Raw genomic sequence first — 27,349 nt, forward strand, 5'->3', positions numbered from 1 at the left:
TATAATTGGGCCAACCTAATGGGCCCCCAAATTTATCTAATAATTGAGCTCATTACACGAAAGCCCAAGCATCTTCAGAATAAAGCTCGGGACCAACAAAGTAAACCCAACCCAATCAACGACATATAAATAGAAGTTTTTACTCATTTGTTAAGGTATGTTCTATTGTTCACAGGCAATCTAGAGTTTTATTCTCTCTACTATCTCCACGATCCATACATCTGACTTGAGCGTCGGAGGGGTTTCCGCCGGAACAACCACCGGCTAAGTTCACGTGTGTTTATTTTGCAGGGACCTCAGGATCATCAATTTGCTAAGCTACTGATCCGCTTTGCTCTCCTAGCTCGTTTTTTACACTACCCCATGTGATCTAAGTAATTAGCATCATCATTTTGACGCCGCCTGTGGAAATGCAAACCAGATCACGTAGCCAGCAAGATCCTCCTGAGGCATCCGCTCGGAGAGAAAATGACACTGCTAACAACCTCTCAATCCGCGGAGGCTCTGGTTTGCCACCTCCTCCACGTATTCTGGATCCGCCTTGCGAGGTTCAGGTGATCCCCTCAGGACCCACCACTCGCCGATCCGCCACTCCCTGCTCCCCGAACAGTTCAGATGACCGAGGATGTGCTCCAACGCATGATAGCAGAAGCCTCAACTCCCGCTGCCACAGAGGCCGTGACCCAATATATCGCCACGATGGGATCAAATGCCCCCAACACGATACCAGCACCTGCTCCACCTGTGGTGCCACCTATGGCTCCACCTGTGGTGCCACCTATGGCACCACCGCCAGTCCAGAACCAAACAAGTGTCTCCTCCTCCACATCGGACCCACGGTCCCGAGTGCAACTATCCACCAATCACAAAGGGGCACAACCCAGACAGCAACGTCAGCGCTCACCCCCACGGGGGAATGCGTCTCCACATAGAGTTCCTCTCTTTAATGAGGGAGAAGACGAGGTAAACAGCAGAATGTCTCGCCAAAATTCCTTCCACCAATTGAACAATCCAATTGGCGGAAGAATGACCCCTAGTAAGACGCAGTCCTTTCACCATGGACATCCTCAACGAGGTATTACCTCAAGGAGTGAAGATCTCGGGGTTACCTCAATTTGAAGGGACCACCGACCCACAAAAGCACATAGAGAAATTTAACGCCATGGCAGATTTGTATGGCCCAACAGATGCTGCAATGTGCAAAATATTTCACACCACTCTCTCCAAGCGGGCCATGAATAGGTTCAACTCTCTACCTACAGGATCGATCGACACTTTCGCTCGATTGTCAACACGCTTTACCAATCAATTCGCCATCAACAAACAGTATGCCAAGACCCCAACCCACCTTTTCTTTGTAGTACAGAGAGACAACGAAACGCTCCGCAACTACATTAAGCGTTTTGTGGAAGCCGTCCACGAAGTCTCAAGCGTAGGGCAAGACATGCTCTCCGGGATCATGCAACAAAACTTGAAGCCAGGTAGGTTCAAAGAATCTATAGCCGGAAGGCCTCCAGGCAACCTAGAGGAACTGTTGAACGAGCCGAAAAATACGTACGAATAGAGGAAGCCTCTACCCATGCTCCTCCCAGGAGAAAGAGGGAAGATGACCGACAGGACGTTAGAAGATGAGATGGTTGACGTCCACCACTTCCACCTCAAGGCCAATCATCTTCCTCCTACAATCGGTTCACTCCGCTAAACACTCGCCTCACAGAAATCCTTCATGTGATAGAACAAAGAGGTCTAGCAGAACCTCCACGCCCAATGCAGCCAAATGCGAAACGAGAAAAATCGGATCACTACTGTCGATTCCATAAGGATAGAGGACATACTACCGAGGAATGTGCACAACTCAAAGTAGCAGTTGAGAAGTTGATCAAATAAGGCCACTTAGGCGAATACATCGAGAAGCCTCGAAACAAGCGCTGTGATGACCTTCCATGCCGAGATAACAGTCGAGATCAACCGCAACGTCGAGAGGAGGGGGGTCATCGGCGCGAACCAGATAACAATGATAATCAACCCACCCGGGGAGTCATTGACTTTATCTCCGGAGGACCGGCGGGTGGCGACTCACAAAATGCGAGATGCTCTCTCGCTCGGTCAGCACGATGGAATCAAGAACACACCTCTCCATCCGCATCTATCTATCAGATACGAAGACCTGATCATAGCATAGTCTTCAACTCCTCGAACCTTGAGGTCCAGATGAAGATCATGTCGATGCATTGGTAATCACAACGTCGGTGGCCAACTTCTTGGTTAAGAAGATATTAGTGGACGGTGGGAGCTCAGCCGACATCATGTATCTCCACACATTCAAGCAGCTAGACATAGATAACGCCCGGTTTAGCCCCATCACTACAGCACTAAAATGATTCACGGGAGAGGGCGTTTTATCTATGTGTAGTTGATTCTTGTTTTCCGAGTGGAATTAATAAGCAACATTTCTAGTCTTAATACATGTTAACTTTTGTGCTTGATAAATACTCCTTTCATTTTTGCGTAATTATAACCACCCCTCAATTGTGAATCTTTTTTACACTCGTCCACCATTTTGGTGTCAAATTCAGTGGAAATTTCTAAATTATATTGGATGTTCTCTTGTTTGTACCACTTTTATCTCATTCGAGCTCCACATTTTGAAACAAGATGATCATAAGATGTGCCTCTCGACTTCTAAATACCAGATTGTGGTGCATTAGAAACTGCATTTTTACACCAAACGAGTACAAAATAGAGAACATTCCACGAAATCTAGAAAATTATGTTGAATTTTACACCATAAAAGTGGACGTGCAAGAAAGTTCATAATTAAGAGGGGTAGTTGTAAATATTTAAACATAAGGGGGTTTTTCGTAATTTAACCTTACCTCAGGGCGTGGCCGTAATTTAACCTTTTTTAAATTACGGTGATGTGTACGAAGACTATATATATAAGTGAAATTGACAAACTGAGAGAAACAAATCACTCTCTGCAACACACGCGCCGCCGCCAACAACAACAACCGCCGCATGGCGGAAGGCAACAACAGAAATGCAGTTTACATTCCCCTCCACGTGATAGAAACCATCCTGTTCAAATTGCCGGCGAAGTCCGTCCTCCGGTTCCGAGCAGTTTCCAGATCGTGGCGGGACATGATTTCCGATCCGGCATTCCACCGAACCTACATCCGAGGCTACCAGAATTCGTCCTCCCAACCCAATCTCTTCGTCTCGAAACCGTCGTACTACGATCGCAAAGTTTGTCTGGTCAAATTCGAAGGGGGGGAATTCGTCGCCGTCCGGCAAATGGTAAACCCTAACACTAAAGACTGGTCCGTCTCGTGCTTTTGCGACGGCTTGGTTCTCCTACGGCCGCCGTCGCTGTCGTATTACGTCCTGTGGAATCCCTCAACCGGAGCCAGCATGGAATTGCACTCACCTTGGTCCCTCAGCCTACCGAGCGCCGGGATGTGTTACGGCCCGATTCTCGACGAATTCAAGGTCGTCGTCATATCAAGAGCGCGGGAGCCGGACTACAGCGTCTATTCCTGCAGGACCGGAATCTGGGAAAAGCGGCGGAAGCCGTTCGCAAAGACCGATCGAGTCAGCAAATCGGGGCTGTATTTCGACGGGGCGGTGTATTGGCTCAAGGTCGACGATGATAACCCGAACATCGTCAAGATCTTCTATTTCGATCCGAGAGACGACCAGCTCAAAATTCTAAAGAAGCCAGCTGGCGCGGGGGGTAACAACGACAGACCGATTTTCCTGACGTGTTTGAAGGGGCGTCTTTGCGTTTACAGCAACGATGCGAAACACGAGACGGTGGTTAGAATCTGGACGAGGAACGAGAAAAATACTTCTTGGGAGGTGTTGATGAGTATCGCGAATGTGCGGCAAGATATTCGCACTCTCCGGCCGATGTTTTTCGCCGGAGATAAGGTTGTGATACGTCGGATGATTAGAAAAATGACGTTTTGGGATACTCAGGTAGTTCTGGTCTACGACGCTCGGGAGGGAAAATTCGAGGGTTGTGATGAAACCGCGGTTTTTGGAGAGTTGTTCGTTCCTTACGTCGATAACCGTTTCTTCCCTGTTCAAAAAGTCGCCAGGCCCAAGAGGAAGCGTAATACTTTGTGAGTTGTCGGATTGATCTCAGCACAAAAAACGTGTATCGAGAGTTCGTGTTTTCTGATTTTGAATTAGTCGGATTTGATTACTAGTAAATGTCTGTCGTTTCGGGAGTCGAGTTAGTACGATTGGTCAGGTAGTAAATGCGTATATAGTTTTGTTCGTGTTTTCCGAGTCGAAATTAGTCGGATTAATCAGCAGTAAATGTGTATAGTCGAAATTCCTATTTTTTTCCGAGTTGAATTAGTCCGATTAATCGGAGTAACGAACGTGTATATAGTTGATTCTCGTTTTCTGAGTACAGTTTTGACCGTAGAGGATATTCAGTGGACGAAAATTCATATACACATTTAACAATGAAAGATAAACGGAAATCTGTCGAGGTCCGCCTCTAAATCCAAAATCACTCGAAATATACAAATTGAAATACACTCGAAAGAACGAAAAAAAAAAGAAAAAAAAAAAAAGAAAAGTAAAGTAAATAATCAACTATACGTCAATCTTCATCATCTCGACCGGAAGCTTTCTTAAAACCGGTTCCTTAAGGTAAATACCTACAGAATCGGAAGTCGAGACGAACCGGAATTTTCATTCTCTTGCTTAACTCCGTTACCACTTCGAGGATCTTCTTTAGCACGCATATACTCGTTTACGTCTCGTGCATTTCTCTCGGTCGGCTAGATCAGGCGCACGATCTTCTAGATGAAATGCGCTTAGCTGGCATTAGGACAAGTTCATCTGTTTACAACTCCCTCTTGAAAGCGTACTATCAAGAAAATCGAATCGGAGAAGTAAAATATGCATGTTGTTCTTCAAGAATTGGGTTGGTTTATGATTTTTCTTCTTCTTTTTTTTTTTTAAATTTAATTTTTTTTTTATTTAATGTTAAGTTATTGTGAAAGTCGAGTTATCAAAAGTTGTTTCGGAACGAACCATTGTGAAATACAGTAGTTTGTTCAATTTCGATTCACATGGAACTAACTACACTCGTATACTAAATGCGTGGAACTAACTACACTCGTATACTAAATGCGTGTAACATGTGTATGAATTTAGTTTGTTCGTGTTTTCTGAGTCGAATTAGTCGGATTCATCAGCAGTACATTTGTACAGTTTGTTCGTGTTTTTGCGAGTCGAATTAGTCGTGTAAATCACAGCAAATAACTATGTGTAGTTTGATTCTTGTTTTCCGAGTGGAATTAATCATCAATATTTATAGTCTAAACAAATGTTAACTGTTGTGTTTCGTATAGGGCTGGGCATTTGGGATCGGGATTCGGGATCCCGTCCCGTCCCGATCGGAATTTTACTATTTGGGACTAAAACTTCGGGAATTCGGGATTACGGGATTCGGGATTGGGATTAGGAACAAATACGGGATCGGTATTAGGGAATTGGTTCAATCCCGATCGGGATATTTTAATCCCGAATTAGGAAAAAAAAAGAAAAAAAAAACTAATAAAAAAATACACACACACACACACACACACACACATATATATATATATATATATATATATATATATATATATATATATATATATATATATATATATATATATATATATATATATATATATATATATATATATATATATAGTGTAAAGGAGATGAGAAATACAATATGAAATATATTGTTTCAACTTATTTTTAAAATTTTAAAATTTTATTTGTTCCAAGTTTTGTGGTAAAATTAAATAAGGCAAGAACAATAGCATGAATATAATATATTCAAGTTGGTTTAGTGTATAAAATAATACTAATGGAAAAAAGATGTAATATTTCTTAGTTTTTAGGCAAAATATGGGATTTCCCGATCCCAATCCCGATTCCCGAAATATTTAGGGATACCGATATAATCGGGATTTAATAGTTTGGGACGGAATTGGGATTTAAAATTTCTATCCCGAATCCCGAAATCCCGATCCCGAAAATCCCGAATTCCCAAAATCCCGTCCCGAACTCACCCCTAGTTTCGTAGATACTCCTTTCATGTTTGCGTAATTACAACCACTCCTCAATTATGAATTTTCTTACACGTTCATTTCTGTTCATTTCTGGTGTCCAATTTAATGGAATCTTCTAAATAATATGGAATATTCACCAGTTTGTACCCGTCTTATCTCATTCGATCTCTACATTTTGAAACTAGATGATCATAAGATGTGCCTCTCGGCTTCTAATACCAGATTGTGGTGCATCAGAAACTATATTTTTACACAAAACGAGTACAAAATAGAGAATATTCCATGAAATCTAGAAAATTATGTTGAATTTGACACCATAAAAGTGGACGTGTAAAAAAATTCATATTTGAGAGGGGTGGTTGTAATTATCCAAACATAAGGGGGGTTTTTCATAATTTAACCTTACATGAGGGTGTGGGCGTAATTTACCCTGTTTTTTAAATTACGGTGACGTGTACGAAGACTATATATATAAGTGAAGTTTACAAACTGAGAGAAACAAATCACTCTCTGCAACACACGCGCCGCCGCCAACAACAACAACCGCCGCATGGCGGAAGGCAACAACAGAAATGCAGTTTACATTCCCCTCCACGTGATAGAAACCATCCTGTTCAAATTGCCGGCGAAGTCCGTCCTCCGGTTCCGAGCAGTTTCCAGATCGTGGCGGGACATGATTTCCGATCCGGCATTCCACCGAACCTACATCCGAGGCTACCAGAATTCTTCCTCCCAACCCAATCTCTTCTTCTCGAAACCGTCGTACCGCCATAGCATAGTTTCTCTGGTCAAATTGGAAGGGGGGGAATTCGTCGCCGTCCGGCAATTGGTAAACCCTATCACTAAAACCTGGTCCGTCTCGTGCTTTTGCGACGGCTTGGTTCTCCTACAGCCGCCGTCGCTGAGGAATTACCTCCTGTGGAATCCCTCAACCGGAGCTACCATGGAATTCCACTCACCTTGGTCCCTCAGCCTCACGAGCACCGGCATGTGTTACGGCCCGATTCTCGACGAATTCAAGGTCGTCGTCATATCGAATTCAAGGCAGCCGGACTACAGCGTCTATTCCTTCAGGACCGGAATCTCGGAAAAGCGGCGGAAGCCGTTCGCAAACACCGATCAAGTCAGCGAATCGGGGCTGTATTTCGACGGGGCCGTGTATTGGCTCAAGGTCGACTACGAAAACCCGAACATCGTCAGGATCCTCTATTTCGATCCGAGAGACGACAACCTCAAAATTCGGAAGAAGCCAGCTGGCGCGGGGGGTGACAACGACAGACCGATTTTCCTGACGTGTTTGAAGGGGCGTCTTTGCGTTTACAGCAACGATGCGAAAGACAAGACGGTGGTTAAGATCTGGACGAGGAACGAGAGAAATACTTCTTGGGAGGTGTTGATGAGTATCGCGAATGTGCGGCACGATATTTGCACTCTCCGGCCGATGTTTTTCGCCGGAGATAAGGTTGTGATACGTCGGATTATTAGAAATATGACGTATTTGGATACTCTGGTAGTTCTGGTCTACGACGCTCGGGAGCGAAAATTCGAGGGTCGTGATGAAACCGCGGTTTTTGGAGGGGTGTTCGTTCCTTACGTCGATAACCGTTTCTTCCCTGTTCGAAATGTCGCCAGGCCCAAGAGGAAGCGTAAATACTCTGCGCAGTAACCTTTGCGAGTTGTCGGATTGATCTCAGCACTAAAAACGTGTATCGATTTCGAATTAGTCGGATTTGATTACCAGTAAATGTCTGTCGTTTCGGGTCAGGGAGTAAATGCGTATAGTTTTGTTCGTGTTTTCCGAGTCGAGATTAGTCGGATTAATCAGTAGTAAATGTGTATAGTCGAAATTCCTATTTTTTTTCCGAGTTGAATTAGTCCGATTAATTGGAGACGTGTATAAAATTGATTCTCGTTTTCCAAGTACAGTTTCGACATGAGGGTGTTCAGTGGACGAAAATCCATACACACATTTAACAACGAAAGAAAAACGGAAGACCGTCGAGCTCCGCCTCTAAATCGAAAAACACTCGAAATAAAAAAATTGAAAAACACTCGAAAGAACGAAAATTAATAAAAAAAAAAAAAAAAACAAGTAAATAATCAACTATACGTCAATCTTCATCATCTCGACCGGAAGCTTTCTTAGTACTGGTTCCTTAAGGTAAATACCTACAGAATCGGAAGTCGAGACGAACCGGAATTTGCATTCTCTTGCTTAACTCCGTTACCACTTCGAGGATCTTCTTTAGCACGCATATTCTCTAACAGGCGGAGGATATATATATATATATATATATATATATATATATATATATATATATATATATATATATATATATATATATATATATATAAAGTTGGGCTAAAGTTAGTTCATACTTATGCAATAATATGTAAGGCTGAAAACAATTTGCCTACATTGGTCCACATTCATCCAATTCTTATTAATGCAATCAATAAAGGAAATTATAATTTATTAATCAAGAAAATATAATACACGGGAGAAACCATCCCACATCATCTCAACAACAATAACTAACAAAAAAGAAAATGTTTTAATTTCGGGTTTTCGGTTTTCGGATTTTCGGGTTTTTATGAAAAGAAATAAATTAAGAACTACATGGTAAGGTCCACATGAGAAACCTTCCCACATCATCATGTCGAGTTTATAATAATAAATTATTTTATTTTAATTACTACTATTTAGATTGGGTGTGAAGAGAAAAAATAATTTAATTTTTAAAATATAATTAATAAAAAAAAAGTAATAATTAATTAGTTAAAGTTAGCTGATTTTTGAGCTAACAAAATGCAATTTTGTACCCTCGCCTAATTTACTTTTATGATATTTTTCTGCCGAACAGAAACTTTACTTTCTTAATTATAAAAGGGTGTACTACAGCATCGATATATTGTACGTCGCGCAACGAAGTTTGTACATTCTCTTTTGCAGTTTCGTCAATCATAAAAAGCAAGGAATCGCCTCCATTGCTCCATTTCATTTTTCTCCTTTCTCTCTCCTCTCTCTCTCTCTCTATATATCCTCTCTCTCTAGGTAGGTGATAGCTGAATTATAAGATATTTAGAATTATACATACACCAATTTATATCTATATACACACACACACACACAGAGTTATGGACTCGGAGGACGAGACGGTGGGGGCGATGACGGAAGATTCAAACGACGACGAAGAATCATACGGCGGCGGAGGCGATGAGGATGATTCCGACCTGGATGACGTCATCATGGAGTACGATGGGTTTATGGATTTCGACTCCGACGATTCCGATGAGCCCTCCTCCACTTTCCACCACCACTATACTCGATCGCAGGTTGTTCTCCTCAATTTGCTTGAATATTAATTGCGTTTTTTTTTTTGCCTTTTTTTCGTATTTTGTTTCTGTAGATTGTTCGTGATGGAGCTGGTGTAGTGATTGGATTGATTTATCTTGTTGACTGGTGAATTTTGTGATTGTTGAACCGCTGCTGAATTTTATGAATTCTATTAGTTTATCAATTACTGTGATTTTGTAATTGTGGTTGTTTTCTTTTTTAATTGCGAAGGTAGATGGATAAGTTAAGCTGTTAATTGTAGTTTTTGTGCATAGTTTTGAGTTAAAATTTGGGAATGATGTGTATTTTGTGTTTAAAGAGGGTTTTTTTTTTTGGTAAAAATGCGGTATTTACTGAAGTGTCTTGATGTTAATGATGATTTTCTGAGTGGCATTTGATATGCTTGGGGAATTTATTAATCCGAGGGCGAGGGACTGGTATACGTAGTTGCATGTAAATTGATATATGTTGTACTGTAAATAGTTGAATCGATCTTGCGTGGCCAAAACTGCTTACTGAATTAGGACTTGTCTAGCTGCTTAATCTCATTTTCATCTAGTATTGAACTTTTATAAATCTATGTTCTGCTCACATTTTAACTTTTAATCTCATTTCTCATTTATAGCTCCAAGCTTGGACTTCCGTTCTGTTTACCAGAATACAAAGTCTATTTATATGCTTGCAATTGATGCACGCTTTATTATGTTACTGATTTTGAATGTAATCCTATTTTACACGCTGGCAATAATATTATGCTATTATTGTTATTATGTTAATGATTTTGAACGTAATCCTATTTTACACGCTTGCAATAATATTATGCTATAATTGTTATTTTGAATGGTTACTTAAAGTGTTTTTACTATTTTTACCCAGAACTATACCGTTTTGAACGAAGATGATATACGGCAGTGTCAAGAGGATGATATAACGAAGATATCCATGGTTCTCTCAATTTCAAGAGTTGCTGCTGGCGTGTTGCTCCGCCATTATAACTGGTAACTTGTCTCTTACCACACGTTTGGTTAAAATATTATTTTTATGTATTTAGAGTGTCAGTATGAAGCTCCTAGTGGCTCATGCAACAATATAAATGAATGGGTTACGTAAGTTTTGCTCTACAAAACGTATTTCAAGTCCACTTCTATGGTCTGTAATTGTCTTTAAAAGTTACATATGTAATATAACCATATGATGTTCTTCGTTGCTTAACTGCTGGCTGAGCATATGATTATTTATGAACTTTGTCTTGCTAATGTCTTGAAGAGTTCTTACTTATCTTCTTAAACCACAGGAGTGTTAGTAAAGTGAATGATGAATGGTTTGCTGATGAAGGAAAGGTCCGCAAAACTGTTGGTTTACTGGAGAACGACACTCCCCTTCCTGATGCTAAAGAGGTGATCATTAGTTGAGGAAGTTATATAGGAATTCCTTTTAACAGAAACAATATAGTGGGATACTGTTACCTTTTTCAGAATTGGATTTTCATTTTATATTTCCATGTTATATGCTACTTTATGTGTTTTTTGAACTTTTACAGTTAACTTGTGGAATCTGTTTCGAAACTTATCCTCGTGATAGGATGAGTTCTGCTGCATGTGGCCATCCTTTCTGTGTTTTGTGTTGGCAAGGTTTGCATCCCTTCATTTGCTTGTTTTTCTTTCTTCTTTATTTGTTGATATTGTTGGCAATTTAATCATCTGCTAGCTGTATGGAGAGATGTCCTCTCTCTCAGTACACAAACCGAGTTATCCTTTTGTATTCGTTACTTGCTAGTTTCGAAGTTACTCTATAAATTTTCATGTGAGATTTCTTTTCATCCCATCTAAAGTTCTAGTGATATCTTTATGTCGCAGGGTATATTAGTACATCCATTAATGATGGGCCAGGGTGTTTAATGTTGCGCTGTCCTGATCCATCATGTAATGCTGCTATTGGACAGGATATGGTGACTAATTTGGCTTCTAATGATGATAAAGAGAAATATAACCGCTACTTTTTAAGATCATTTGTTGAAGATAATAGGAAGGTAAATTTACATGCAGCTTTATTACTGATAACCTCCTTCTTACAATAAATACAATTATTTTCTCTCCATAAAAGGGTTGCGTAATGGATCTAGGTGGTTGTTTCGATACTTCTATATTGACACTGTTTTGAGATTAGTTATGGCTTTATGTCCATTAGTCGTGACAAGTCTTAGTATAGCTTTTGTAAGAGAATATGCATGTTCGGCATTACTTTTCAAAAAAATAGAACTAGATAAAACTATCAATTTCCATCTCCTTGCTAGAGTATTTATCTTCATATTAATAGGCAGCTAACATCAACTCATAAAAAATCATTGTTTGCGTCTCTAAATTTCATATTCTTTTTTTTTGGTCTTCTACCATAGACAAAGTGGTGTCCTGCACCAGGCTGTGATTATGCTGTGGATTTTATTGTTGGTGGTGGAAGCTATGATGTCACCTGCGGTTGCTCTCACAGTTTTTGCTGGAGTGTGAGTCTTGCTGCTTTATCCAAACTTCCTTTCTTTAAAACTATATATGTTTCTCGGTCACAACCTGTACTACATACACAAGTTACTGATGCTTAAAAGCGCATGTAGTGTTCGGAGGAAGCCCATCGCCCAGTTGATTGTGGAACCGTGTCTAAGTGGATATTGAAGAACACTGCTGAGTCTGAGAATATGAATTGGTATGTAGCTGTATTTAGATTAAGCGAAATATTACTTATCTACTCTTGGAAATTCAAGGTTTTCGATTGTTTCTTTCATTAGCATTTTCTAGCTCATTTGAGCTTTTCAACATTCCAGATTAGGTTGACATTTTTTTCAAGTTGATGTCTCAATTTGACAAACAATTTTGCTGTATTTCATTGATTTTGCACTCATGGCTTACCTTGACTTGAGTACTCAACATAGGATTTATTTTTCCATCCAGTGCTAATTCTAAATTTGGTTTTCCTATTGTTATTCCAGGATATTGGCCAACTCAAAACCTTGTCCGAAGTGCAAGCGACCAATTGAGAAGAATCAAGGCTGCATGCATATCACGTGCACGCCACCTTGTAAATTCGAGTTTTGCTGGTATGCATGATTGCTCCTATTATAAGTAAAAGTCCTCCCATGGTTTTCAAAAAGCCTTAACTATGTTTCTTTATGTTTTGATATTATTTTCTCATTTGGGAATTAAGAACTTTGTGTTTGTTTTGACTTTTACATCTCAAAACTTCTATTAATTTACTCTTGCATGATTTGAGTACTATAGTGAAAAAGGTTTCCTACTTTATTTCAAAAATTTCTCAGTTTTTTTTTCACTACTTTCAGACATGATTTTTTCTCGCTACTTTCTGACATAATTTGGCGGCTGCAGTTAAAAGTTTTTTCCCCCAAATAAGTAAACAAACACTACTTCCATCTCATTTTTTTTTCCCGGGGTACATTTCTCCCAAAATTAATGGAAATTTATCCCCAAAATGTAACCAAACATGCTTAGATTGTGAACTAGTTTTCACTCTGCATAAGATTGGTTTTAAGATGTTGTCAACTCTGAAGTTGTAATTATTGCTGTCTTTCTTCGCTTTACTGTCAAATGTTCACAACACACAAGATGCTAAGCGTTCATGTTTATTGGCATTTCAATCCATATGGGATGTACTTGCAGGCTGTGTCTTGGTGCATGGTCAGAACACGGTGAAAGAACTGGTGGATTTTATGCATGCAACCGTTATGAAGCTGCCAAGCGAGAAGGAGCGGTAAGATTACTGGTTTATTACTTTATTAATCATTTTAAACAGCTTCATCACGTCCTTGAATATGTATGTTTGTATCCAATTAAAATGTGCATTCTTTCACAGTTGGATGATGCTGAAAAACGAAGAGAGATGGCTAAGAATTCTCTAGAAAGATATACACATTACTATGAAAGATGGGCTACAAACCAGTCGGTACGTATAGCTCAATTTCACTTTCTATTTATGATGCAGTGGCTGTCACTTTATCTGTTTGTGATTCTATAAGTAAGAATAGAGTTGACTTTTGTGGAACTTTCTGTTCCAGATTTATATTGATTCTTGTATTTCTGTAGTGTTGCTTCAAGCAGAGAGTTAATTGACATACAAATTTCTTAATCATGTATAGCCCAGTTCCAGATAGTTAATTGACATAAAAATTTGTTTGGCAATCCATTCTCTTTGAGTTAAGTGCCATACTTTATTCTATTTGGCAGTGATAAATATTTACATGTTTCACTTGCGTTTACAAATGACAATTTTCCCCATATGGTGTTTTAAGTGTCATGTGTGTTTCCTCATTTCATCTATCCTTTGCACGAGTACTCTAATTTTGTTTCTATCTATCTGCAGTCGAGGCAACGAGCACTCGAAAATCTACACCAAATGCAAACAGTACATGTAAGAAACATCCTTGCTTTTTGAAAGCTCGCTTATCTTTTTGTATGATAGATTATTGATATTCCTCCCCCTTTTCTATGTGAATAATGAGATTATTTAACGAGTGCTATCATAAATTTCATTGTCCAGTCAGCTTTTCAAAATCTATGTAGGTTGATATTACTAGAAAAAAGTTATTTTGTGTAGGCTCTGTTGCATAATCATATGACACCTTATCTTACATTATCTACATGTATACTTTTATTGGCTATCTTTGGTTTGTTTTGGCATTATCCTCACATCATGCTTAAAACATTTGCACATGGTGCCAGAAGTATGAAAGTTTGTTAATTGATAACTCAATTATCGACCATATGGAGAAAGGAAAACTTTAACTTGTGTGCTCCAGTGCATTAAATGTTAGAGAGTCATAAACTCCATGTTTTGCCAACTATTGTTACTTGCTATTTTAGCTGTAGTTTTATAATGGACTGTGATGGAAGAATAAACTGACTGTATCGATAATAACTTTCGGACTTTTATGTGGAAGTAGCCTGACGCATAAATTGAAAGCTGTTTTTCAGCCAGAATTTGTATTGATAATAACTTATTTGGCAGATTGAAAAGCTGAGTGAGATACAGTGTCAACCCGAATCTCAGCTAAAGTTCATTATAGAGGCCTGGCTACAGGTAAGACTAGTTCCAATATAATTTTTTTCTGGCTAGTAAATTTGTTTCTTTGATCTGGGATTGGTTGCTTGCTAATGCCATACAGCATAGTGGTCATTGAAAATGGCATAAAGGTGTATTAGTTTTCGTACGGACTTTCCCCTGCCCGAAGTGCTAAAAGAGGCAGTTGTTTATGTATTAATATCTATATATGGCAATGATTCCAAACTATCTCGTAATCTACTACATGCATGTCACCCTGAGAATAAAGTTATTCACATCGTTAACTTATGAAACCTAGCAATCAGTAAGAGTGGAGAATTGGAGATCGATTTGTACGCAGTTCAAGTACCAACTTTGCAACGTGCTGTGCAACTTTTTGAAAGAATACGAGCTCTTGTATATTTATCTTTTATGTGACTGCTTTCTGGTAGTGTTCCACTTCGAGTGATCCAAATATCTTATGCACTAGTAGGTATAGTTGGATAGCTTTCTTAAGTGCCCGGATTGGCTAACGTGGGAATTATTCTATTCTATTCTATTCTATGCATTCGTCAAGCAGTCGGTTTTAAATTGTTCTTAATTGCTAAAACTGGCTTTCTACAGATTGTTGAATGCAGAAGGGTTTTGAAATGGACATATGCATATGGATATTATCTACACGAGCTCGAACATGCTAAGAAGCAGTTCTTTGAGTATCTGCAAGGTCTGCAATCCAATCTCAAACTTCTTACCTTCTCTCGTCTTTCATGTATGTGCTGCTACTTAGCTTTCTTTCTTTCTGTATTGTTTAGGTGAGGCAGAGTCTGGTTTAGAACGGCTTCATCAATGTGCAGAGAAGGAATTTCAAGGGTACCTCAATTCCGGGGGTCCTTCGGAAAACTTCAATGAGTTCCGCACAAAGTTAGCCGGATTGACCAGGTCAGACTCCAACTAAAACTCCCTTCTTTTTTACTAACTTCTTTAGACGATCTTTGATGTTATTTCTTTTATGGACAACTGCAGTGTGACGAAGAATTACTTTGAGAACCTTGTCCAAGCATTAGAAAACGGTCTATCGGATGTAGACTCGCACGCAGTAACAAGCAAGGCGAGTGGATCGAAGAATCCGGGTGGCAGTAATAAAGGAAGAGGGAGTAAGAGCAAAGGAGGAGGTACAACCACATCGAGATTAATCGGACCTTCTAGAAACATAGATGATTCTGGTCACTGGTCTTGCGATTACTGCACCTATGCCAACGTTCGATCAGCCAATGTATGCGGTATGTGCCATCAGACCCGTTGAATTAAGTTCGGTTCGTTTCTCGGGTCGACCCGGTTTCTTCAACGTTGTTGTAAAACATGTAATGTATTCAACATATATATTTATATATGAATTTCACCTTGTATATTATTTTTAGCTTTGTATTAATTGTTTGTTGTATTATTATTTGGGATGAATAAATGATGTTGTTCATCTGTTTTATTTGACTGGCTGGTTGGTCGGTCAAATTTTACTTTGCTTCCTATGTGTGTGTGTATATATATATATTAACTTGGTATATGGTTGGTCCGAGGTAAGAAGAATTCATTTTCAGACAAGCGCATAATTTGAGATTTTAATATTAAATGATACATTTCGGTAACATCTTAACTCATGTTAAACTTTTGGTTGAGGTGGCTATTCAACGTGATGTATCAGAGTCGAATTGGTCGTCATCTCTTTCGAGTTTTCAATTTTCTGATTCGAATCTCAAGAAAGTTTCGATTTTTATATGATTCCACTGTTTATTAATTGTGAGTTTATGATAAATTTCAGCATTTTATTTGAAATAAAATCAAATAAATTAAAATTAGTTATTGGAATTAATTAAAACTAGTATGATATTTGATTTTGTTATGTCAGTTAGTGAAGGGAAGGGAGAAACGACACCGTTCGAAAGAGACGAACATTAACTTATAAAAGCGTACGCGTAAGCTTAGCTGGATTAATCAGTTAGTTATAAATAGAGTTATCAACGTGTTGGTTGGGCAGCTACGATCATTTGTGTAGTCGGAGTTTTACGGTTCAATATACAATTTCTCCCTTTCTCCGATACCTATAAAACCCGAACACTTTCACCGTGTAAAGAGTGCTATAACTAAATCAACATTTGACGCAAAGAATAAGCATAGAAAATCCAATTCTTTGTTCAGTAAATGCTATTGAAAATTACAAAGCCTGGACATACTTATATTACGTAATTGCCACCGAAGAACGAACCGAACCGAAGCTCCCAAAATTCACAGCCACTGATCAGACTAGTGATGAAACCCCGGCCACACCGTCGTACATTGATGATCGAAAGCAACGTTAACGAAATACCTAATCTTCCTAGATCAGTTTCTCTCTCTAAGCAAAATCAAGAAAGCTAAAAATAAAAAAATAAAAAAAAACGATAGTAAAAGTCAGTTAATAATATTATCACATTCCCGCGGTTATTACGTATTGTTCCACACCGTAAAAGTCGTTGTCGGAACAGCCGTAGGTATCCATCCGTTATTATTATGATCGCTAGCACTATTATAAATCCCGTTTTTCGGAACCCCGGTTGGCGGAGGCGAAGAAGATTGCTGATAATACAGACTCCTCGCATGCTGATTATACGAACTCCCTCCAAACACGCTGCTCTCCTCAAATCCGCCCTCCGCAATCGGATTCATCATCGGCATCGCGAATCCATTCCCATAAACACCGGTATTGGAATCCGAGCTCTGCTCGACCGAACTATTCGTATCCATGCTCATCAAATTGTGCAAAACCGAAGAAGGCTGCAAGAAGTTCTGTGTATAGTTTCCCAATTGAAGCTGCTGCTGATTATGAATATCGTGAAATCCGGAATCTTGTTGCTCTTGTTTGCACCAGAGCCGTTGATTTGATCCGTAAGGGTACATCCCGATCAACGGCTGCGATTGGCTCTGGAAACCGTTGTTATTACCACCATACACTCCATTACTAATGTTGTTCATGTTATATATGTGGTTGCTAATAGTCAACGCGTTGTTCGCTTCTTCGGCTCGTTGGATTTGGAGGGCGATCTCGGCATTCTCCGCGTCTTTTAATCGCTTGGCGGCACCACCGATCGGGAGGGTGGTGCTCTCCAATATGCTTTTGACGTCGTACCGGTTTATCTCAAAATTCGTCACTGCATTTAGGCCTCGGAATTTTATCGCCGCGATGTCGTACGCTTCTGCGGCTTCCTCTTGTGTGCCTTTTTTTTCGAAAAAAATAAAAATAAAAAAAATTAAAAAACAACGAAAAATAATTAGAAATAAATTAAAATAGTTGTGCTTACTGAAAGTTCCTAAGTAAAGGTCTTTATTTCCTGCAACTCTTCCAATTCTTGCTTGCCATCTTCCATGCTGATGGTGTCTGTTAATTAATTTTTTGATTAATTAATATTATTGTCCAATTAATTAATTAATAAAAATGTAGAATATTATATTTTATATATGGTGAATTTTTGGAAATTATTTTTTAATTAAATACAGATAAATTATAATTATACCTTGTAACACCTCGATAAATCGATGCGCCACGAGAGAATCCACTGCTCTTCCTGGATTAATTGAAGTAGCCATTTCAATACAATGCATGCATATATAAATATATATATTTGATTATATATACTACATAAGTTTTAATTTTTTCAAGAAATTAAATAAAAAAAATTAATTACTCGAGAAATTAATTAAATTACTTCGAAACGATTACGTACCTTCTTAAGGATGCGATGAATTCCTGCCTTGTCATGTGCTTCATTTCTTCGATTTCCTTTTCGTAGTTGCTGATCTAATTGTTTTCGAAAAAAAATCAATAAATTAAAAATATGGCAAAGTAATAAAAATAACTACATTATTTACAAATTTAATAACAACAACTATATATTAAAAAAAATAGTGAAATAATGAAAATAAAATATACTCACAGGGCAATTTGTAGTAGTGGTGGTTCCCCAGTATTTCAGTGCTGCTAAATCATAAGCTCTAGCAGCCTTATCTTCCTTGTCATAACCTCCTATATTATTTGTAATAAAAATAAATTAACTAAAATATATATTATATATAAAAAAAATAAAAAAATAATGGAGATAATGGAAACACAAAGAGGAAAAAATGGCACTGACTTACCCAAGTAAACTGGAGTAAAGATTGAATCATTTCATGGGAGAAAAAAAAGAAATTAATTAATTAATTAGTTTATTGAATAATTAAAAATGATTAATTATATTGAAATTTAAAAAATAAAATAAAAATTAGACAAACCTTGCCTTCCTTTGCGAGTTTGTCCCTCTCTTCTGCAACTATTATCCCATAAATGTGCTTCATATCTCCCTGTCCATCTATGCCTAAACACAAATTTAATTTAATTAATTTTTTTATATATATAGAAACTAAAATAAATAAATAAATAATTAATTAAAAAAAAAAAGAAAAAAAAAACCTTGTAACACCACGGTAGATAGAAGTTCTTTGTCCAAATGTTTCAATAGATTTTCTTGGCACAGATTCAACTGTACCACCACCACTGCTCTGAGTACAACTGTCAGCTGCAGCTGCTGCTGCTGCTGCAACTGCAGTATTACCAGACTGGTGTAATTTGTTATTATCTGACGACTGAGAGCCGCCGCCGCCGCCGCCTGTGCTCATTGAAAGCGACAGTGTCTGCGCACCACCACCGCCTGCCACCACCACCACCGCCGCCGCCGCCTCATTATCTACTGCTTCCGTCGTCGTCGGCGGCGGAAGAGGGTTGCTGTTGTTGTTCCTCAGCCAGTTCTTTATCATAGAGAGACCCATAGTACTGTTGTTTCCGGCGGCCGGCGGCTCAGCTTCTTGGTATGGGGTGTAGCGACGAGTGTTGTTATTAGCGCCGCCGCCGTTGATATGGTAGTGGTCGGTGAAATGGGTTTGGCCGCCATGTACGCCGAGGAAATTCTCAAGTTTAGGGGTTTCTTGATTTTGGTGCGGGCTGCATGAATACGAGTTCATATTCCAATTTTCTGCAAAAAATAAATAAATAAATCTCTGCATAAAAAACTAGGGTTTTCAAGAAAGGGGGCCATGGCCCCCCACGAACAGACGCTAAAAAAAGAAATTAGAAAACTGACCTTGAGAATGATGTGGGTTTGAGTTGAAAGCTTGAAAAATGGAGAAAGGGGTGGCGGCGGCGGCGGTCGGAGGAAGGGAGGCGGAGTCGTCGGAAGTGATGAGATCGAAGCATTGATTATGATCGGAGTTACTATTACCACCACCACCACCAGCTACAGATAATATTTCATCCGAGTTGAACCCTAGCTGAGTTTGATTATCAGAAATAACCGAGTTATGCGAGTGATCTTGCTGATGTTGTTGTTGATGTGAGAGGGAGAATCCCAACCAGTTGTTCATTGAATCCATCTTTTTTTTTTGTTGTTCCAGTACGAGGTTTTTTTTAGAGTAGTATATATATATGTATATATATCAGTAGTGGTTCATTTCTTCATGCATGAAGTAATGAAATAGAGAGAGAAAGACAGTCTAATTGTAGAGAGAGAAACAAGAAAGAAGAAGAAGAAGAAGAGTTGTAGTGAGAGAAGATATATAGATATTATTATGAGATGAAGGGGAAAGGTCCAAATGAATCAAAGGTAAAAAGAAAATCGTTTCTTCCAAACTTATAAACTCTCTACATTTATTTATATATACATACGCCCAACTCTCTCTCTCTCTCTCTCTCTCTCTCTCTCTCTCTCTTCAATCTCACTCTCTCTCTCATATATATATATATATATATATATATATATCTTTCTCTCTCTTGATATAGTTGGTCATAAATGGGGGTGCCCTATAGTTTCAAGGGCAGGCAGGCAAACACAGATCCCAATAAACTCTTATCATTTCACCAAGTGATAATACCAACTTTTGTATTACTAGGGTTCATCAAGGGCATTCTTGTCTTTTTAATTTCTCACATTTTTCTCGATAAATTAATAATTTCGCTTAGTTTATTATTTTTTTCCGGTCACGAATCAATAAAAACGTACTCAATTATTAGTTCAATAATTTAATATTTCGATAAATTTATAAAATTCTATTAGATGAGACTGTATAAATTTACAGGATTTAACTGCAATTCTCACATTGTAGGTTAGCAACAATGAAATGATTATTAAAGAAAATGAAATTTGATATCTATGATTTTTGTTCTTTAATTTCACATTCTACGTGTAGAGGTTGTTTAACTAAGTTTATTTATCTCAAGGTAAAAGAATGCAGTTGCGGAGCCAGTATAGATTCAAGATGGCCATATATTCTCGATATTTCTCAAATTTTTCGTATTTTTTTTATAGAAATTTATTATTTTTCGTGTATGGTACGTAGCATAATCAGCACACTTGAATTTTTTTTTAATGCATATTTGGCCCCCGAAAATATAAAATTGTTTATACATGCTAATACACGAGCAACAAAATTTTATTAAAAATATATAAACTATAATAATTGCGTATTGTACATTTGTATGGTCAACAGTCAACACACACACACACATATTGTCGACAAAATATAATATAGTAATATATATGTACGTATAGTTCAAATTGAAAGGGGGTAAATCCAAGAATAGGCAAGTATAGGTTTAACTTATCTTGATGGTAATTAATTAACTAATTAATTAATTAGTATAGTTTAATTATAGGGTAAGACACATGGGATTGTAAACCTAACAGCACGTGCTTAATTTCGTAATCTTAAAACTATCCTTTGAACGTTCAAAGATTTCCAAGATTCTCTTAACCCTTTTAATTTTACATTAATTAATTATATTTATTTATTTTTTGAAAAAAATAATATATTAAATATTAGTATGGGTTAAAAACTCAATTATGAAACCACACACGGTTTACTACCTTTTTATCTCTCCAAGAACCTCACAATTTATAGCATACTTAACCATAAAAAAATAATAAAATTAATCCACATAGATACATTGAATCATATAAAACTTATCCTAATTCCAATTCCAAATCCATTTTTTTAAATAAAATCATCGTAAAAAGATGGTTCCATAATTGAAATCGTTCGGATCAAAATCGACATTATTTAAAGAAGAAAAAAAAATCATATTTCGGACCAACAATACACAATAAAGAGTACATCGAATAGGGATTGTTTACCGTTTATTTAAGAGATTAAATTCTGAACGGATCAGTCGATATTTAATATAAATCAGATTCCACTAATTTTTTGACATGTGGCACTCTTAAGTCTTAACTCTTAATAAATCACGCTGATTATAATTAGGGTTAGAGGGGTTACGGATTCTGATGGGGTTTTTTTTTCTTCCAATTATTAGAATCTTAATTATATTTTTATTTAAACTATACACGTGTCAATCATCCTATGGCATCCGATTTTCTGTTAAAACATGTCATGCGGTCTAAATTTGCACCATTTATTTAATTGTATTTTTCATTTTGGTAATGAAGAAATTAAACCTGCAGTCAACCATATAAGTGTACTATGTATACCTACACTCTCGTATTATGTGTAATAAGTTTGACCTAACGACCGTTACGTTGGTAAGGGGACTCGAACATGAATGTAATTAAATAAATTAAAACAATTTATATAATTTGCTGCTTGCATATATGTTCATGGTATATATTGGTAAATCTAACACCACTCCCATATATATAATATATATAATTATTTATTTATTTTCAAATATATATATATATATATATATATATATATATATATATATATATATATATATATATATTATTTTTATATATATATATATTATTTTTTTTTTTTTTTGAAACAACTAAGCAATCAAGAAAATGAACCCATAAAATAGAAGGCCCTCATTCCATTCCCACGCCCATATACTAGGTATGTATATGCATACACACTCATTCATTCATACCTTACTTGGGACACTATAAAGTCATACATATATATCACTGTCACAAAACCCTGTCACCATATATATATATATATATATATATATATATATATATATATATATAGTTCGAGTTTTAATAATACAGTTCCGATTTCAAACATGATCTTTACAATTCTGAAATCTGAATTTTGCAAAACTTTTTTTTTTGACAGTGAATTTTGCAAAACTTGAAACCACTGACATTGTAGGGTTTCCGTGTTAGCTTCACAATCCAACTCGAATCACCAAAATTGGTTGTCGGATGAGAAAAACACGCATGAATCAATGAACACTGCGCACAAACATTGAATAAATGAATTAACAATTACACAACTTCGTAAGGTGACGTCCAAATTCCAATCCAGCCGATTCAAATTGTATTGAAAACCTAACTCAAATAAATACAACTTTAAACAGATTGTATTTATACATCAATTGTATTTATATAAATAGTTATAATAATATAGGGTAAATTAAAATTAAAATACATACAACATTACACAGAGACAGAGTAGTGTGTGTAATGTGTGTGTGTATATATATATATATATATATGATATATGATCTCCTGATTGACTGAGGGAGGCAGTGTAGTAGTAGTTAAATTCAGGTGGGGCTCTGCCATATTTTAGGTCAGGCGGCCTTCAAATGCCCCATAACTTTCTCACATTCTTCCCTCCCATATTTCACATCACATTATTCCTCTCTCTCTCTCTCTCTCTCTCTCTCTCTCTCTCTCTCTCTCTCCTTTCTTTCTCTCTCTATATGTATATATCACACACACACACACATAAAAATATATATAATATATTGGGTTGATGATCAAACTGCTCCCCCGCTGCAAACGGGGGGACTCTCTCTCTCTCTCTCTCTCTCTCTCTCTCTCTCTCTCTCTCTCTCTCTCTCTCTCTCTCTCTCTCTCTCTCTCTACTGCACACTACAATAATTCATGCATGGAACTGACAGTACTGCATATAATATTTTATTTCAAAATTCCTTCTCTCAATTTAAATAATGTGAATTCAATCTTAAATAATATTACATAAATAAAATCGTGTAATTGTGGAAATATATTATTGCTCTTTGCAAGTCTTCGTATAGAAAATTAATTAGTTTAGTGTCAAATCACTACAAATAGATAATACGTTTTCACCAAGTCGAAAAAAAAAAAACATTTTATCCTTGATCAATGAATTAATGAATATTCATTATTTAGAGAGAGAAAAGGCCAGTTTTGGACTTCTCTACCAAATTAGAGATTAATTAAAATTAATGAAATTCTTAATTTGCACGATAAATTCATGACAATGTCGAGCTTGTCACATATGGTGGACCTAGTGCAGTTTACATCTCTGGTATTGTTTGCAATTTATTATATGAAACATATATGGTTACATATATGTTCCTTCATTACCAAAAACAATTATATTTTTCTTGTAGTGAATCCAGATTTAGAACCTAGATACATTAATAACCTCATTTAAATAATATTTTTTCTCGATTCTGACTTGATGAAAACGTATTAAATTATTAGTTCGATTTAATTTAATATTTTACTGAATTAATAAATATATATGTGTGTGGAATTAAGGGGGGAAGAATCCTGGATATGCAAAGACAATGCAGAAGCTAAAAAACAAAAAAATGAAATATTATAATAATATCTATATATATGTGCCCCTATATGAAGACACTAACCCTTGTCTTGAGGGTTTTGGGGTTATTCATTTTCCATTAATTCTATTTTATTTATTTAAATATTAATTAATTAACATCGTTATTCCTAAGCTATATATACCCTAATTCCAAATAGAATTTCACAGAAACCAAATCTTACAAACGTAAATAATAATATTAATATTCAAAAATACTACTAATCACTTTTAATTTTGTCAACTGTGTTGCTTTGCTTGTAATCACTTGGTTTTACTTTTACCTGTTGCAGCATTAAAATTAAATTAAATATATTTATATTTAATTTGTATTTTATGTATATAAATAAAAATAAATAGATGAACATTGAAGATAGAGAGAGAAGTGTCTCGAAGGGTGCAAAAAGATTATGACTGCTAAGTTTGACCGTTGAAGAAGAGAGAGAATCAAAAGACAGTAAAAAAAAATTAAATACTACCATTAGATTATTACCAAAAGCATGTTCTCCAATGTGTAAAAACATAAAGTAATATTAATTTGACCAAAAATAAAATAAATATTAAATTAATAATAGTAATAATAGTATCGGTAATATAATTAATAATCATGCCACGAACCATAGTCTATCTACCATCTGTCTTTTATCTCTTTTTGACCATAATTGGAGCCATTCTCTAACTAGCCTTCACACTTGTCTATCCTACTTCCTTTCTTAATTTATTTTTATTTTTTGGTAATTTGTATAGTTAGATTGTCTATAAATCAGATTGATGGGGGTAAGATGGGCAACCGGATCGCACCCAGTGGCGGAGCCAGAATTTGTGGTCAGGGTGGGCTAAAATTTTACGAGAGTTCGGAGGTAGAGCCCCCAAATTTTTTTAAGAGTTTTTTTTCTCGAAAATATAGAGCAAAATAAATAGAAATTTGTATATTTTAATTAAGTTATATAAATTAAATTGTATATTGTCCAAAATATAATTATTGGAGCTCTTTAAATTATACTACAAATCTCTTGGGTGGGCTAATTAAATTGGATTAAGATTAAAATAGTATATAAAAGGTTAACTAAACATAATTAGTATTAAAATATTACATTAAAAAAGAAAAATCAGGGTGGGAACGTGGCTCCGCCACTGATCGTACCCCCACCTTTTCGGCATAATGGGCTTCCGGCCCAGTAGGGCGAAGAGAGTAAAACGAATCATGGAAGTTCGCTCGACGAATCTCGAAGATTAAGATGAGCCAACAGTTCGCTTTCGTGGAGCACGATATTGTCAAAGTGGGTTAGAAGCTTCCCTAAATGAGGTCATTACATGAGAGTTCGCTCCACATTTCTAATGTAGGTGTAGGAGTAAGAAGAGAAGACACGACGAACGGCGAACTAATTGCATGAACTTTGGTGGGTGAGATCCAAAGATAACTTCCACAAATAGATATTAAAAGATTGAAGATTGAAATCGTTCGATAGAGCAATTGTAATACTTACATAACCAGAAAAAAAAAAAAAGGAAATCAAAAGAAATTAGAATACAATACTATAAGAAGGGTAAATTACGGTCACCCAAAGATAAAGTCAAATTACGAAAAAATTATCATGTTTGGTAATTACAACCACCTTCCTTGATTATAAATCTTCTTCCGCGTCCCTTTTTACGGTGTCAAATTTAGTGAAATCTTCTAAATTATGTAGAATATTCTCTAGTTTGTACATGTTTTACTCCATTTGAGCTCTATATTTTTAAAACAAGATGAACATAATATGTCATTGCCTTGTAAATATCAAATTGTGGTACATCAGAAACTATATTTTTGTACGAAACAAGTACAAAGTAGACAACATTTTATCGAATCTAAAAAATTATGTTGAATTTGATACAATAAGAGCGTACGTGTAGAAAAATTCAGAAAGAATTTAATTATCTAAATAAAAGAGATTTTTAATAATTTGACATTATCGGGGGTAACCGTAATTGATACTAATTCACTAATTCATAGTAATAATTTGACTTTAAGTTTCTGTACATGGACTCGTTTGGCAGAACCACAGGAATATGGATTCCCATAAATATATATATAGAAATTTTATAAAGTAAAATAAAAATCACACATAGAAGGCCACGTGTAAATGGTGCAATAATTGCATGTACATTTTCTTTGATGAATCTAATTTTAATGCCAGGTTGGCACGACTCTAATAATATTGAATGTCCACTTCAAACTTATGTATAATTAAGTTGTAGTATTATAAATGACAATTAATTAATTAATTAATTAATTAATTAAATAAATTGATAAAAGAAAAAGTGGGAATCCAAATGCAGTGGCGGAGGAGGTGGGGAAGCGGTGGGAAGTGGGATTGTGTTGGAGATATCGTCGGACCACCCGTGCCTCCTCGGAAACTATTACCATTTCTCATTTTTTTAATTAATTATTTAATTAAGTAGGGATTACTCAATAAATAAATATATATTAATATAAAAATATATTCTTTGCACAAGAAACAAAATCCAAGAAAAAAGTTCAACACTTTATTAATTAAAGAGCCAAAACAAAAGCATTCCGCCCCCATGCCTTCTTCCATTTAACCCCCCACCCTTTCCTAGCTATAACAAAAAGAATTACCATTTTTTTTTATTTTATTTTTTTGGCTCATTCATAATTTGAAAAACTAAATATTTTAAAAGGGATAATCTAGTTAGCTTTAGTACTTTCATTTTAAAAGAATTACCATTTTTTTTTTCATATTTCAAAACCTTACTCTATCTCAAATTCTCGAAACTAATTTTCGATTAATGCGATAACAGATTGAGGTAAATTTTATATTTTTACGATTCTTGAATTATGTATGTAGTGAATAAAAAACGAAGTATGCTATTTCCACGTTGTTCAACACGGATCCCAATTTCCAGTTTCTCTTTTTTTCCTTTTTAATTTCGTGTTGTTTAACACGGAATCCAGCCATTTTTGTTTCTCGGAAAAATGAAAAAATTGACATGAAAATTCAGATAAACATAGTGGATTTGGTTTACCGTCGCTTCCTAATTGATAAAATATGGGACAAAAACCCTAATGATTTGCAAGCTTGGAAACGAGAGAATTTGTTAAATCGTAGGAATTATTTGGATTATGTTGAAAATTACTCCGCAACCATCACATCGTAAATATAAAAAAAAAAAACGAGTCTTGCTCTTGAAACCGTACAATCATATATAAATATTGGCGTGTTATCTGCAAATGTTCGCGATACGCGGTTCAAATCAATCC

The 27,349-nt window shown here is 36.4% G+C and overlaps 4 protein-coding genes across 4 annotated transcripts; 3 read left to right on the forward strand and 1 right to left on the reverse strand.

Moving 5' to 3' along the window:
* Window positions 1-2,969: 2,969 nt before the first annotated feature.
* On the forward strand, window positions 2,970-4,508 carry LOC148770316 (F-box/kelch-repeat protein At3g23880-like). Its single transcript, XM_088818946.1, has one exon. The coding sequence runs from the start codon at window positions 3,019-3,021 to the stop codon at window positions 4,126-4,128; it is 1,110 nt and encodes a 369-aa protein (XP_088675072.1). The 5' UTR covers window positions 2,970-3,018; the 3' UTR covers window positions 4,129-4,508.
* A 2,128-nt stretch (window positions 4,509-6,636) lies between these two features.
* Window positions 6,637-7,752, forward strand: LOC105955416 (putative F-box protein At1g14315). Its single transcript, XM_012979131.2, has one exon. The coding sequence runs from the start codon at window positions 6,637-6,639 to the stop codon at window positions 7,750-7,752; it is 1,116 nt and encodes a 371-aa protein (XP_012834585.2).
* Window positions 7,753-8,922: 1,170 nt separating this feature from the next.
* Window positions 8,923-15,980, forward strand: LOC105955622 (putative E3 ubiquitin-protein ligase ARI7). Its single transcript, XM_012979384.2, has 15 exons — window positions 8,923-9,422; window positions 10,300-10,421; window positions 10,718-10,820; window positions 10,964-11,054; window positions 11,280-11,452; window positions 11,819-11,923; window positions 12,032-12,120; window positions 12,404-12,511; window positions 13,089-13,179; window positions 13,282-13,371; window positions 13,789-13,836; window positions 14,434-14,505; window positions 15,091-15,190; window positions 15,279-15,405; window positions 15,490-15,980. Exons 1-15 carry the CDS (start codon window positions 9,225-9,227, stop codon window positions 15,767-15,769), a joined length of 1,797 nt encoding a protein of 598 aa, XP_012834838.1. The 5' UTR covers window positions 8,923-9,224; the 3' UTR covers window positions 15,770-15,980.
* Window positions 15,981-16,668: 688 nt separating this feature from the next.
* LOC105955351 (AP2-like ethylene-responsive transcription factor BBM2) lies at window positions 16,669-19,902 on the reverse strand. The gene is made up of 9 exons (XM_012979067.2): window positions 19,614-19,902; window positions 18,947-19,505; window positions 18,769-18,851; window positions 18,634-18,642; window positions 18,432-18,520; window positions 18,222-18,295; window positions 18,012-18,062; window positions 17,799-17,875; window positions 16,669-17,714 (listed from the first exon to the last, which is right to left on the reverse strand). Exons 1-9 carry the CDS (start codon window positions 19,900-19,902, stop codon window positions 16,945-16,947), a joined length of 2,001 nt encoding a protein of 666 aa, XP_012834521.2. The 3' UTR covers window positions 16,669-16,944.
* Window positions 19,903-27,349: the final 7,447 nt, after the last annotated feature.

This window comes from Erythranthe guttata, chromosome 6 (genome assembly GCF_056151865.1).
Source record: "Erythranthe guttata isolate IM_541 chromosome 6, IM_541, whole genome shotgun sequence".
NCBI classification, from domain to species: domain Eukaryota; kingdom Viridiplantae; phylum Streptophyta; class Magnoliopsida; order Lamiales; family Phrymaceae; genus Erythranthe; species Erythranthe guttata.